The 12,620-nt window shown below is 37.3% G+C and overlaps 1 protein-coding gene across 2 annotated transcripts; it reads left to right on the top strand.

The window, feature by feature from the left end:
* The first annotated feature begins 4,294 nt into the window (after positions 1-4,294).
* On the top strand, positions 4,295-12,115 carry LOC107764143 (uncharacterized). 2 transcript variants are annotated; one of them, XM_016582681.2, is made up of 12 exons: positions 4,296-4,593; positions 5,814-6,029; positions 6,130-7,233; positions 7,647-7,775; positions 8,670-8,851; positions 8,935-9,166; positions 9,248-9,457; positions 9,853-9,981; positions 10,657-10,725; positions 11,077-11,196; positions 11,635-11,688; positions 11,775-12,115. In XM_016582681.2, exons 1-12 carry the CDS (start codon positions 4,360-4,362, stop codon positions 11,931-11,933), a joined length of 2,838 nt encoding a protein of 945 aa, XP_016438167.2. In that variant the 5' UTR covers positions 4,296-4,359; the 3' UTR covers positions 11,934-12,115. The 2 variants fall into 2 exon arrangements, with proteins under 2 accessions (XP_016438168.2, XP_016438167.2); XM_016582682.2 differs by lacking the exon at positions 10,657-10,725 and having other exon boundaries at positions 4,295-4,593.
* Positions 12,116-12,620: the final 505 nt, after the last annotated feature.

Genomic DNA, 12,620 nt, shown 5'->3' with positions numbered 1-12,620 from the left:
CACTGTTGTCTTTGTGTTAATATTATTATTCACATATTCTATGTCTATTTAGCATTCCTGTATTTCATTGTTAGCTCATAGTAAGTGTCGATGTCGACTCCACGTCACTATTTCTTCGAGGTTAGATTGGATACTTACTGGGTATATGTTGTTTATGTACTCATGCTACATTTCTGCACTAATCGTGCAGGATCTGAGGTAGGTGCATCTGGCAGTCATTCCGGCACGCACCCCCTTACCCCGAGGCCTAGTGGTGAGCTGCTTTATGAGTCTGTTCTGCAGCACCCTAAGTCTCTCTTTTGTATTTACTTTCTGTCTACTCTACTTCAAACAATAGCTTAGTATTTTGTTTATTCTAGTAGTCGCTCATGCACTTGTGACACCATGTATTGGAACACATGCTAGTAGACATTATGGTTTTGGAGTATTTATTTCACCGCATTTGCTCTCTTATTCGATTTTGCTTCACTTTATTAAATTTTCTACTCCTTATTTTCTTATTAAATGGAGTTTCAACTACTTGGAAATTTATTAAAAAGAACAATTACATGGTCAGTTCACCGTTGGCTTACCTAGCGGCGATGTTGGGAGCCATCACGGCATATAAGAGAAATTGGGTCATGACATTAACTTTGTTGGAGGAGGTGCAAAGATCTTCTCGAGCTTGAGTCAATGCCTGGATCAGATCACCAGCGTACACTTCTTTTTGATTTAGAAGTTCTATTAAACTTCGAATCTCCTTGGTTACCCTTGAATGTTGCTCAGAAATAGTGGCCAACATCCTAGCTTTCCCCTTCTCTACCTGATTGGAAGAAAACTTCATTATTGCTAACTCAACAACAGTGATCCTAAGTTGTTGCTCTAGTGTCTCTTTGTCACCGGCCAAGACATCCTTCTCTATTTGAAGGCTCTTGAATTGCTCTTTCCAGTTATCAGCTTCCGTTCTTAACTCTGCAGCTTGTTGCTGAGTCCAAGATAATCTTCTCATTAGCTTTGTACCTGTTAGGTTGATCCAAAAAAGTCAAAGAGAAATGTGTTATAAACCTAAGGAAGGAAGAAATGAAAAAAGTAAAAGAGGAAGACATACCTTGAGAGCAGAATGAATTACATCATTCATTAGAGTAATAGAGGAGTGAGAGTCAAGTTTTCTTCTCTCGAGGGGGTCGATCAAGGGCTTCAATTAAACCGTAGCTCGGTGAGATTTCTTCAGCAAACTAATACCCTCAGGGACTTCGATCATAACTTGTTTCATACCGCGCCCGGTGGAAGGACCAACTTCATCTCGAGGGACAACAACGGGAGCAACCCAACTCATAGGAAGAGTAGCAAGATCCAAGAGGTGGCTCTTCAGAAATAAAACCAAATTCTTCCTCTTCAACCTCAAATCATTGAGCAAATAGTCTTTTAACAAGGCTCGGGGGGGGGGGAGGGGGGTCTAAGCAAGCTCAACATCTTCATCCTCCGAAATTTCCAGAGGGACACCCTCAGGTTCATCAACTAAGTGAAAAGGCACAAAGTCTAAAGGATGATCTTGAGGAACGTTGTACTCATCATCCAAAATGACTTGCCTCCTAACTCGAGGCCTCTTCACCAAGGAACCTTCATCTTTATCCTCTTCATCGGAGGCAAGGGATTCTTTATTCTTCCTCTTTGAAGAACACATTCAAAATTCGCTCCCGAGCAGTGTTATCATCGAGTCTAACAGCAGGAGCTGGAGCGGGACGAACTCCGTGGATTGCAAATCCTGAAAATTAAAAAGGATGTCAAATTAAGAATAAAAAAGGAAAAAAATTAATGGTAAAGTAAAGTAACATATTATGGGTTTTAACTTTCCACCATATTTTTTGGGATAGAAACTTACAAGATCTTTGCTCAATATGAGCAGCAGATAACATCATTTCTACCCAATTGTGGAAGTCGGGAAGCTTACCGAAGACTTCCATGATTGCTGAAAAGGAAGAAAATACGAGTAAGAAGGTTAGTATTCTAACAAATGAAAAATGGCAGAACGTAAAAGTAAAGGAAAACACTTACGTACAAAATTTCACTTTTCGGGAAAGGGCATATTTTCTTCTCCCACTAAAGCACAAGTTGGGACAGCCATGAACCGAGCATACCAGCCTCGATCGTGATCATCTTCAGGACTAACCAAGATGCATTTACTTCTTGTTGCGAGTATGAAAACACCCTCGCGAAGAAGCTTCAGAGAATACAGATGGAGGAGATGTAGGAAAGTGAAATGGGCGAAAACTAAACCCGCCAAGTAGCGAAGGTAAGCTACTGCCATCCATATTATCGTTCCTATTTTCCGAAGGCAAATGTTGAAAACAATAGAACTCTATAATCACTTGGTCAATTGGAGTCTTGAATCCTAAGGTGAAAGGATAAAAGTAGATGAACGAATAGCCTTCATGGTAGGTGGTTATTCGGTCATCAGCACTAGGGGCTATGATTGGGAGGTCAGGTTTCTAGTGGCATTCTCTACGTACAAGAGGAAGAATACCGGATTTGATAAGAGAAGGATAACGGCCAGCAGGATTAAGTACTGCTATGGAGGAAACTTCTTTACTCCATGCCTCACAATCAGAGATGAAAGAAAATTCTTGAGGAACAATCTCTGAAACTAAAGGTTCAGGCAATGGTTCATTTTGATCCCTAATTTTGGAAGAAGATTTAGGAGTAGTTGTGGATTTAGCCTTAGAAGAAGAAGAAGGCTTTGAAGATTTCTTCTTAGAAGAATAAGTGTTCCGACTAGGTATAGAACCTAGACTACGAGGTCTACCACCTCTGTTCCTACTTCTAATCGGAGCCATAGAAGAAGGGAGTTCGTCTACTATAATAGCACGACGAGAATCAGAGGATGAGGAAGGGTTTGAAGATTGAGAAGTCATTGTTTAGTAGAGAGAGAAGCACGAAGAGAAAGAGAAAGTTGCAAAGAGGATTCAATAAAATGAAAGAGAGTACATGAAGTTTTGGAAGACGCATGATGCGGTATTTATAAGGAAAAACGTCATCATGGACCGTCACGTCGAACTGACACAACCATAGAAACTCTAAAAAGCTGCTGCAAACTGCAGAGCCACTCACGATAAGACACGTGTCTCGATCATTAAATGAAACTTCTGAAGCAAATCATAATGATATCGGGAAGAGGCGGCAAGACATTCCCACCATAAATAAACTCCCCACTTCCCGAATATTCAGTTGAGAATATTCAGAAAGTGGGGGACTATCTGTATTGGTGAAAAAATAGACTCTCCACATGGACTAATAATATGTTGACAGGTGACATAAGAGTCAAAACAATAAAGGAGAGTGAAGATTAGAGAAGGCATGAGTAAAACACCCACGGGATCGTCTACAAAGATATCATACCTGACAGTTGGAAAAAAGAAAATAGGTGCGGGATGGATAACTAAAGACAAAGAAGAAGGAAGGTTCATTAATAGCCGCGAATATGGAAAGAAATCAGCATAATCCTTGATTTTGCGCGATTGGTTGTTATTACCATAACTATTACGTATAAATCACCCATGTAACGCGTAATCAATGTAATAAATATTAGTAACGGATAGGAATTAAAAAGGACAGGACAATTACATATTGTACCCTTATATAAATCTCCTTTACCATATCTTGTAAGATCATCAATAAATTCCCGAAATTATATTAGTGATCGCTTATATTTTCTTTGCTACTTAAAGATCTTATTTACACCTTTTGGAAGAAAGCTGCGATTATCAATATATTTTTTTTCTTATTCTCTTAATATTTTATTTTTATTATTTGCGATTCATCTATATTAGAAAAAGTGAAGTAATATTGGTTATTAGAAACTCGGATTATTCTTTTATTTGCTTTGACCACAAAACTACTTTTTGGTTAAACAAAAACTATAGCCATTGTGGAAGGCGATATATACTAGCTACTGTATCAGAAAAGCTTATAAAAATCCAAAGTGTTCTCCTATTAATTATCATGAATAGTACTATGTAAGAAGGAACGAAATGCATGGCCATGCAGCCGGGACGTGAAAACAAGTAGGTTTTCAACTTAGGCAATGCATAACTCTTGCATTAAAGTAAAATATTGGTGTATATATTTATCAGCACAATTTGAAGGTATGCGCTATTTTGATTTAAAATTAGACGATAGTTTAGTCATTCTATTGAAAAAACGACTATAGACATGAAAAAATTGACATAAAAAATTATTATATATAACATAATTGACTGAAGATTTAAGGCAATGTAAAAACTATTATAAATAAAAGCATATGAAAAAAAACCCAATTAGAGTTTAAACCTAGCCTAGCGGTTTCAACTATAACAACATACCTTACCTACAATACATTAATCAATGGTGAAGGGTTACCACAGGTACGAGCCGGCGGTCTCGTTTGGAGTTATATCATCGGGAGTTATAGCCTATGACAGCTCAGGCAAACACCTGCTAGCTGCGGCGTTAGAGAAAATCGGTGTATGGCATGTGAGGCAAGGTGTTTGTACCAAAACCCTAGCTCCGTCATCTAACTTAAAAAAAGGACCTTCCCTTGCCGTTACATCAATTGCTTCCTCTTCTTCATCATCCCATGTAAATCATCTATCTCTCTTTCCTTCCTTTTTTGTACCTGTTAATTATAGTGCTGGAGACAATTTCGAAATTTCAGTTGTATTTGTCATTGCAACACTGCTTTGTTTGATACAATTGTTAGAACTCTCTATAGCTTCGTTTGTTTTGATAGTTTTTTTTGCTGCTGCTGTTATAAAGAATACTATATAATAGGAGTATAAAATTACATGAAAAATTAAGTAGAGGATGAGACCGACCAAAGGTGGTCCTATATAGGTCTAACACTTTTACAACTCATACTATTTTATTTGAACCTCGAAGCTGTCTAAGTCTTGTAAGACTCCGGTCATGGTATGGAGGGAGGATTTCGTAGCGCAATTCCACTAACCTAGACTGTACGCTTGACATGAAAAGTAGAGGCAAACAGAGACCAGAAGATGACATAAAAAAGAGCTGAGTTGGAAGCTCTGGAAGCATTGATAGCCTTTCACTCATTGCAGAATAGTTGGTAAATACTGTTATGGAGGATAATTTTTATAGAGAGGTCAGGCTATACTTGTTTTTATTTTCTTTGGTCATGTCTTTCATAGACTTGCAGTTGAAGTGGAAATGGATGTAGATAATTGGTGCTAGAAAGGGAATGGGGTAGGCCTAAAATCATAAAGTTAATGCGATTGACCTAAAAAATGTAGCTAAGATAATAACACAATGAAAGCAAACACTCTATCATCAACCTACTAGCAATGGGGGAAGAAAATATAGCATGTCTTATAATAAAAGCTTGGTTCAAGCAGTCTATGTGGCAGGCTATACCAACTAGTTTGAGAGTTATTAGTTGTTATTTTCTCACTTACATTAGGTAGTGTGTTTCTAGGTTTTATTGAGTAGTGGAATGAAATGGGTCCAAATAAGCAGAATGAACTTGGAAGTTTTCATATAACCAATCCTAACTAGTTTGGTCTTGAGGTGTATTTGATTGATTGATTTGTTTTTTGGATAAGTTCTGATACAGGTATGGTAAATTGGGAAATATTATTTCAAGTATGATTTTTCCCGGTAATTATTATTATTTCCCGTATGCTCCTAGGGATTTTGTTCAACAATAAAAGTGGTGTATAGTGCATGACGTGTTGTATGGACACATCATGTGTTTCTTATAGTGGTTATTTCATAGGAAAAGGTTGTGAAACTTAAGATTTGTTTTCATGGTTTTAGTAGTGATAAATTGGACTTAATTGCAGATAGCAAGTGGTTATGCTGAAGGAAGCATTAGAATCTGGGATTCCGAGAAAGGGATATGTGAAACAACACTGAATGGGCATAAAGGGGCTGTGACGGCCCTTCGATACAGTAAGCTTGGATCATTACTAGCATCTGGAAGCAAAGATAATGACGTTATTTTATGGGATGTGGTGGGTGAGACTGGCCTGTTTCGCCTTCGGGGACATCGTGATCAGGTTCATACTATCTTCAATCTAGGAATAATTAACGTATTTTTCATTTCTGACTTCATCATGTGTCTAATTATGTTCCATTAATTGCCATATGCTGCTGCAGGTTACTGATCTTGTTTTCTTAGATTCTGGCAAAAAACTGGCAACAGCTTCTAAGGACAAATTTTTAAGGGTATGGGATCTTGATACTCAACATTGCATGCAGATTATAAGTGGCCATCATACTGAAATTTGGTCCATAGATATTGACCCTGAGGAAAGATATCTAGTCACTGGTTCTGCTGACCCCGAGCTTCGCTTTTACACTATAAAGCGTGATTTTGCTGATGGACAATTGATAGCTAAAAAAAGCGAAACAAATGTAAATAAGGACTTGCCTACTGATAACAAATGGGAAGTACTCAAGTCATTTGGTGAAATTCAACGCCAAAGCAAGGATAGAGTTGCAACAGTGAGGTTTAACAAGTGTGGAAACCTGTTGGCTTGTCAAGTTGCAGGGAAGATGGTGGAAATATTCCGTGTGCTGGACGAGTCTGAATCTAAACGCAAAGCGAAAAGAAGAGTCAGTAGAAAGAAGCAGAAGAAAGCTGCCAAAGAAGGCCTTGAGGCAACGGATAAAGGAGAGGCAGATATTGGAGGCAGCAATCCTGTTGTTACAGTTCTGGATATCTTCAAGCTTCATCAGACTCTACGGGCTGGAAAGAAGATCTCCTCAATTTCTTTCTCCCCAGTTACTTCAAAGAATTCACTGGCTACCTTAGCATTGTCGTTGAACAATAATTTATTGGAATTTCATGCTATAGAAAGCAGTTCAACTACTGAATTGAGCGCTATTGAGCTTCAGGGGCATCGTGCTGTTGTCACAAGTGTTACTCTCAGCTCAGATAACGCTCTTTTGATGTCGACTAGTCACAGTGGAATTAAAATATGGAACCCTACTACTGGTTCTTGCCTCCACACAATTGATTCAGGATATGGTCTCTGTGGACTATTTGTTCCAGGTAACAAGTATGCGGTTGTTGGTACAAAAGGTGGGACCCTGGAATTTATTGACGTTAGGAGCGCTACTTGTGTGGAAGTAGTGGAAGCCCATGGCGGTGCTGTTCAGTCAATTGCTTTAACTTCAGATGGAACAGGTTTTCTCACCAGCAGTGCCGATCAGGACATTAAATTCTGGGAATTTCAAATGGTGCAAAAGGCTGGTGAAGTACGTAATCTAACTTTCTCTATATAGAAACAGATACCAAATCGTCATTACTCTGCATAGTGTAGTGCTGTTATCTGCACTATGATTCCAAATGTTGGGATCTCATGTTGGTTGGTTTAGGAGAGAGACCCTTGGATTCCTATGAAAAAGAATATTTACACTTCACCACATACTAATATACTGTAATAATTAATTGCTGTATTTTAGTACTTCTGTGGAAGTGATCAGCACACTGAGGCAGCTGGATAGGCATTTATCTAATATAAATATGTCAAGTCCTTGATACAAAATTGGATTGGGATTCCTACAACCACGCTCTTGTTTTTGACATGCACTAGTTTCTGATTGGATAAGAGAACCTGTATAATATTCCTGCTGGTGAATAATGATGGGTTCTATTTATGGACATACAGATACAGGGGTCTAAGCATTTAACTGCATCTCCCACAAGGAGCTTAAAACTGCATGATGATGTTCAAGTGGTTGCTGCGAGCCCTGATGGTAAATTTATTGCTGCTGCCTTGTTGGATAACATGGTAAAGGTAAGAGTCTAACTTATTTGAATTGTCCATGTTGTGATTTCTGAAGAACAGCTTTAAAGTTGGAAATCCTCATCTCTTAGGACTTGGAAGTATTCTTTATCAAAGTATTTGTGAAATTGTCTGATCAACTATCTTGGTGTAACATTTTTTTTAAATAAAGGGGTATTGTGTAACATTATAAGTTAAGCTCTTCTTAAGTAATTTCTTTGACGGTGATAGCAATGTTACCTACTACAGTCAACAACATTTTCCATTTTCAGTTTCCTTAAGATGGTGGGTAGAAACATTATTTGGTACCTATGTTATGAGAAACAAATGCTGCTTGTCGTATCAGATTTTAAGGCTTTGCGCGTTGTTCACCATATATATTTCTGTTCAATTTCCTAATACTAGTTTTATTCATTGGCTTACTCATTGCTTCTTATAAAAAATACATTTGATGTTTTATCGCAGAGCTCATTACGTTTGTTGGTGAAACTATTATGCATTGAAGTAGGACGTGAAAGTAATTAAAACCAGAACTTGTCAAGCAAAATCAAACAATGGTTTTCTCCAGTTAAAGTGATATGATAGTAAGCTGACTAGAGAAACCTGATAATAAGGTCCTCATTAAAAGTCAACCTACTTCCTAAAATATCTTGTTTAGATCCATTTGAACAGCCTGGAAGCGGTTTGAGACTGAGACTAGATTCTTAAGTCAGCTCCCGAAATTCTATCTAGCTTCGTATCCAGGTTGTTTTCATTACACTGTTAAAACTTTTAATTCAGTTTGTTTTTCTGCTTCATCATTGTGTTGCAGTCCACCAAATGCATTTGCGTTTTACTTCATCTCAAGGCTCTTATTTCTTTCCGGTCTTATTTAGACCTAATACTTGTGATGTCATACGTTTTCAGGTCTTCTATATGGATTCACTCAAGTTCTTTCTTTCACTCTACGGTCATAAGCTGCCTGTATTGTGTATGGATATTTCTTCAGATGGGGATCTGCTTGTCAGTGGCTCTGGAGACAAAAATGTGAAGATTTGGGGTCTAGATTTTGGAGATTGCCATAAGTCACTTTTTGCGCATGCTGATAGGTGCTTTGATTAAAGCATTAAGTAATCTAGTAGGTAGCGTTTTACTACTAACAAATGCTGATACTCTGTTGCTTTCGTGGCAGCGTTACGGGAGTTAAGTTTGTGCGCAAAACCCATTACTTTTTTACTGCGGGGAGAGATCGCTTGGTGAAGTACTGGGATGCTGACAAGTTTGAGTTGCTTTTAACCCTTGAAGATCACCATGCTGAAGTTTGCTGTCTTGCTATGAGCAACCTTGGTGATTTTATTGTCACAGGATCTCATGATCGGTCCATACGCCGTTGGGATCGTACTGAACAACTATTTTTTCTTGAGGTATTCTGTGTAAATTAATTAATGCCTGCATCAGCTTTAGACAGTTTAAGCAAAGTTTTTACTTGCTACTTGGATTTGCAGGAAGAGAAAGAGAAGAGATTGGAAGAGATGTTTGAATCAGACATTGACAATGGATTTGAGAATAAGTACGGACTAAAGGAAGAACTTCCAGAGGAGGGAGCTGTGGCATTAGCGGGGAAAAAGACTCAAGAAACTCTTACTGCTACAGATTCTATCATTGAAGCACTGGACATGGCAGATGCGGAACTGAAGCGAATTGCTCAACATGAGGTTTAGTTTCTGTTTACCTGGAAGCATCTTCTTAATTATTGTTCTTCCTTTACTGGAAAAAGAGTTAGAAGAATGAAAATAGAGTAGAGTGGTTTTAGTTTGATGTAATCTTTTTGTATAGACTGAAGCCTACTTGATACAACATTCATAAAATGATTTTTGAATTATCCAAATAATTTGAGTGTAACTGATGAACAAGATTTTTATAGAGAAAATGTGAATAAAGGTTGTCAAATATATGTGTCTTTTCCTTGCTCTCCTTTTTCTTTGGAACTGGGTGATTGGATGTGGAGGGTAATAAGTGGCTAGTGAATTTTCTTCAATAAAAAAGGAAACTGTCATCATAAATTTTGACTTGCTAATTCATGAATGCTGAATACTAGTTTTACATGTAGGAGGATAAATCAAAGGGCAGAGTTTCAGAATTCAGGCCGAATATTCTCATGCTTGGGCTTTCTCCGTCTGATTATCTTCTTCGTACATTATCTAGTGTTCATACTAATGATCTGGAGCAAGCTTTCCAGGTAACTGACTATTTTGAAGTAATGATTTCATCTTAATTAGGAAAATGAGCTTTTTTTTAGTAATTATTTCCTGACCTGAAATGTTATTCAACTGTTTCAATTCAAATGTCATCTTGGCGATTCCATACACTTGAGGTTAAAGCTTTACCATGCATATTCTATTGAGCTTAAGTTTGCAAATTGCTACTTGGAGACACTGTGCCTAAATGTGGGGGCCAGAATAAATTTATTTTTGATAATGGGAAGCTTATTGGTCCGTCCCATTTAACTTCTGATGGTGCGTAATAAGAGATAAAACTTCCTTCTGAGGGTCGTGAAATTAATTTGAAACAAGCCCAAAATGGAAATCTTTAAGTTTAATCTCAAGAGGGTCTTATATTTTTTCCATACTTATGTTTTTCCTAAATCATATCATGTAGCTTCTGTTAGCATCTTGTCTTGTAGAATGACATCATTGAAAAACCTACCATTAGTTTTTTCTAATCGCTCTAATGATTGACTCCAATAGTGTGTTATCATCCTACTCAATCTCACAGAATCCATAATTCAACTTTTCCAAGCTTTACACAGATTAACATTTGGTATCTCTCTGATTTTGGCTTTTCAATTGAGTTTAAATGGTTTGTATCCTGTCAATTTTTTGATTTTTGATTATATTTTAAATAATCCTTGCAGCCTTTACCCTTTTCTTATGCTTTGAAGCTCATGTCATACCTGGAGAATTGGGCCTCTATACCAGATAAGGTGTTATTTCCTTTCAAGGACATGTTGAATTTGTTGCATATATATTTATAACGCAAATATTGTGCTTTTTTTGTAAAACAAAATAATTGAGTAGGATCTTCTGATATTAAGGTCAATCTCCAAAGGAGTGGAGAATGGGTAATTTCAGTAGCAATCAACAATTGTTTTTTCTTATGTGTGTCTGTACAAAGTAAGGCAAATTTTTGCACGTTCAACTAGGTAATATAATGTCTTCGGACTTGTAAATGTAGAAAGTATGCTTTGCTTGAATGAAGTTCCTGTCTTGTGCTGTTTACAAGCTATGTCAAATCTTGAATTTCACTGTAGTTACCCCTTATACTGTTTTTGCAGCTGGAGCTTGTTATTAGGGTAGCAACACTGTTATTGCAACTTTATCATCACCAACTGGTTTCAACTCTCTCTGCTAAACCCCTCTTGACCAAACTAAAAGACATTCGTGCAAGAGTTAAGGTAAGTTCGATGAGCACATTTGCTATGCCTTTCTTGAGAGATTTTAGCAAAGTTGAAAATGTTCCTTGTTTTTTTCTTCTCTAAAAAACGAAACTATTCAACCATGTCCATGACTTCCACTACCTGCACACATCATCCCATTATGTTATCGTTTTATAAAGATTTTGACTTCACAAGTGGTTGCATAATTGCGTGTAGGTCCAAATGTGCCCCTGTTAGTCTTCTAATTATGCTCAGTTAAGTTTTATGTGCAATAAGGGCCCAAATAATTAACGACAGGGATATGGTTGGGTTGGGCTAACTATTAATGAAGGGCAAATGTTATGAATTTCGCATACTTTAGAGGTATTTTGACCCTTTTCCGTTTTATAAATAAGCTTGTAAATGGAGAACCACTGTGGGATTCTACTTTTGATATGAATTGTCTGACTGTCACAGGAACGCAAAGATATCCTCGGTGTCAACTTAGCTGCAATGGATCATCATCGCGCGGTAGGTCTTTTGCGATTTTGATTTTCTGTCGAGACTCTTTTCCAAGTTCATGAGGTGTGAATAGACTATATTTCTGATGTCCTCAGCAATTGATGTATTCACGGTCGGATGCTCCATTTGGAAATGCAAAGACTAAATTATGGGAGATACACACAAAAGGTATTGAAGCAAGGGAAGGCACAAAACAAGAAAAGAAGAGAAAGAAGAAACAGAAGAAGGTTGACGGAGGACATGTTTGGTCATAACTTATTAAAACCTCAACTAAACTTGTATTTAAAATTGGTATAAAGATTTTTGTAGCCCTAACTAGCAATTGCTTCATTATACCAATCATATTGAATCGCAACCGTGATGGTGTTGATTTCTTGAATGATAAGAGCTTTCTACTGATAATAGAACATTCAAATGGTAAGATTTAGAAGAGAAATTTGGGTTCTTTGCAGCAACCTGTGATTTTTAAAGTCCATTACATGTTCTAGTTTCGTAATTGTGAAAAACTTCTAATTTATTTTTTGAAATTCTGTGATTTCCAATTAGGCAACTTCTACGGTTTTCTTCAGTATTCTTTTTTCTATTGCTCGAGCATATTTCTTCTTCTCCACCAAATTTTAGGATGTTCTTTTTGTTGTTCAATGTGTTTCATTCTTTCAGTAGTTGTGCCAAAGGGGACAACCTGGTGGGGAAATGAGCTAAAAGGGCTCTTTGAAGTGGAATGAAAGATAATGGATTTTTATTTCTTTTTCAATTTTTTTTGGTTACAATCATTTAATTATGAATAGATGGGGCTGAATTAGTATGTATGGTCATATTAGGAGAAATAGGATAAGATATGAAGATATCCGAGGCAAGGTGGGAGTGACCTCTGCGGAAGATAAGATGCGATTAAGCGAGATTGAGATGGTCCCGGCATGTGCAGAGGAGATACGCGAATG

Source organism: Nicotiana tabacum, chromosome 23 (genome assembly GCF_000715075.1).
Source record: "Nicotiana tabacum cultivar K326 chromosome 23, ASM71507v2, whole genome shotgun sequence".
NCBI classification, from domain to species: domain Eukaryota; kingdom Viridiplantae; phylum Streptophyta; class Magnoliopsida; order Solanales; family Solanaceae; genus Nicotiana; species Nicotiana tabacum.
The sequence above is the reverse complement of the archived record's forward strand: the minus strand, read 5'-3'. Positions and strand labels throughout refer to the sequence as shown.

Coding starts and splice junctions, on each gene's coding strand:
- LOC107764143 (XM_016582681.2), top strand. CDS start 4,360: ATGGTGAAGGGTTACCACAGGTACGAGCCGGCGGTCTCGTTTGGAGTT. Junction 6,030..6,129: donor TTCGGGGACATCGTGATCAG/GTTCATACTATC, acceptor ATGCTGCTGCAG/GTTACTGATCTTGTTTTCTT. Junction 8,852..8,934: donor CTTTTTGCGCATGCTGATAG/GTGCTTTGATTA, acceptor CTTTCGTGGCAG/CGTTACGGGAGTTAAGTTTG.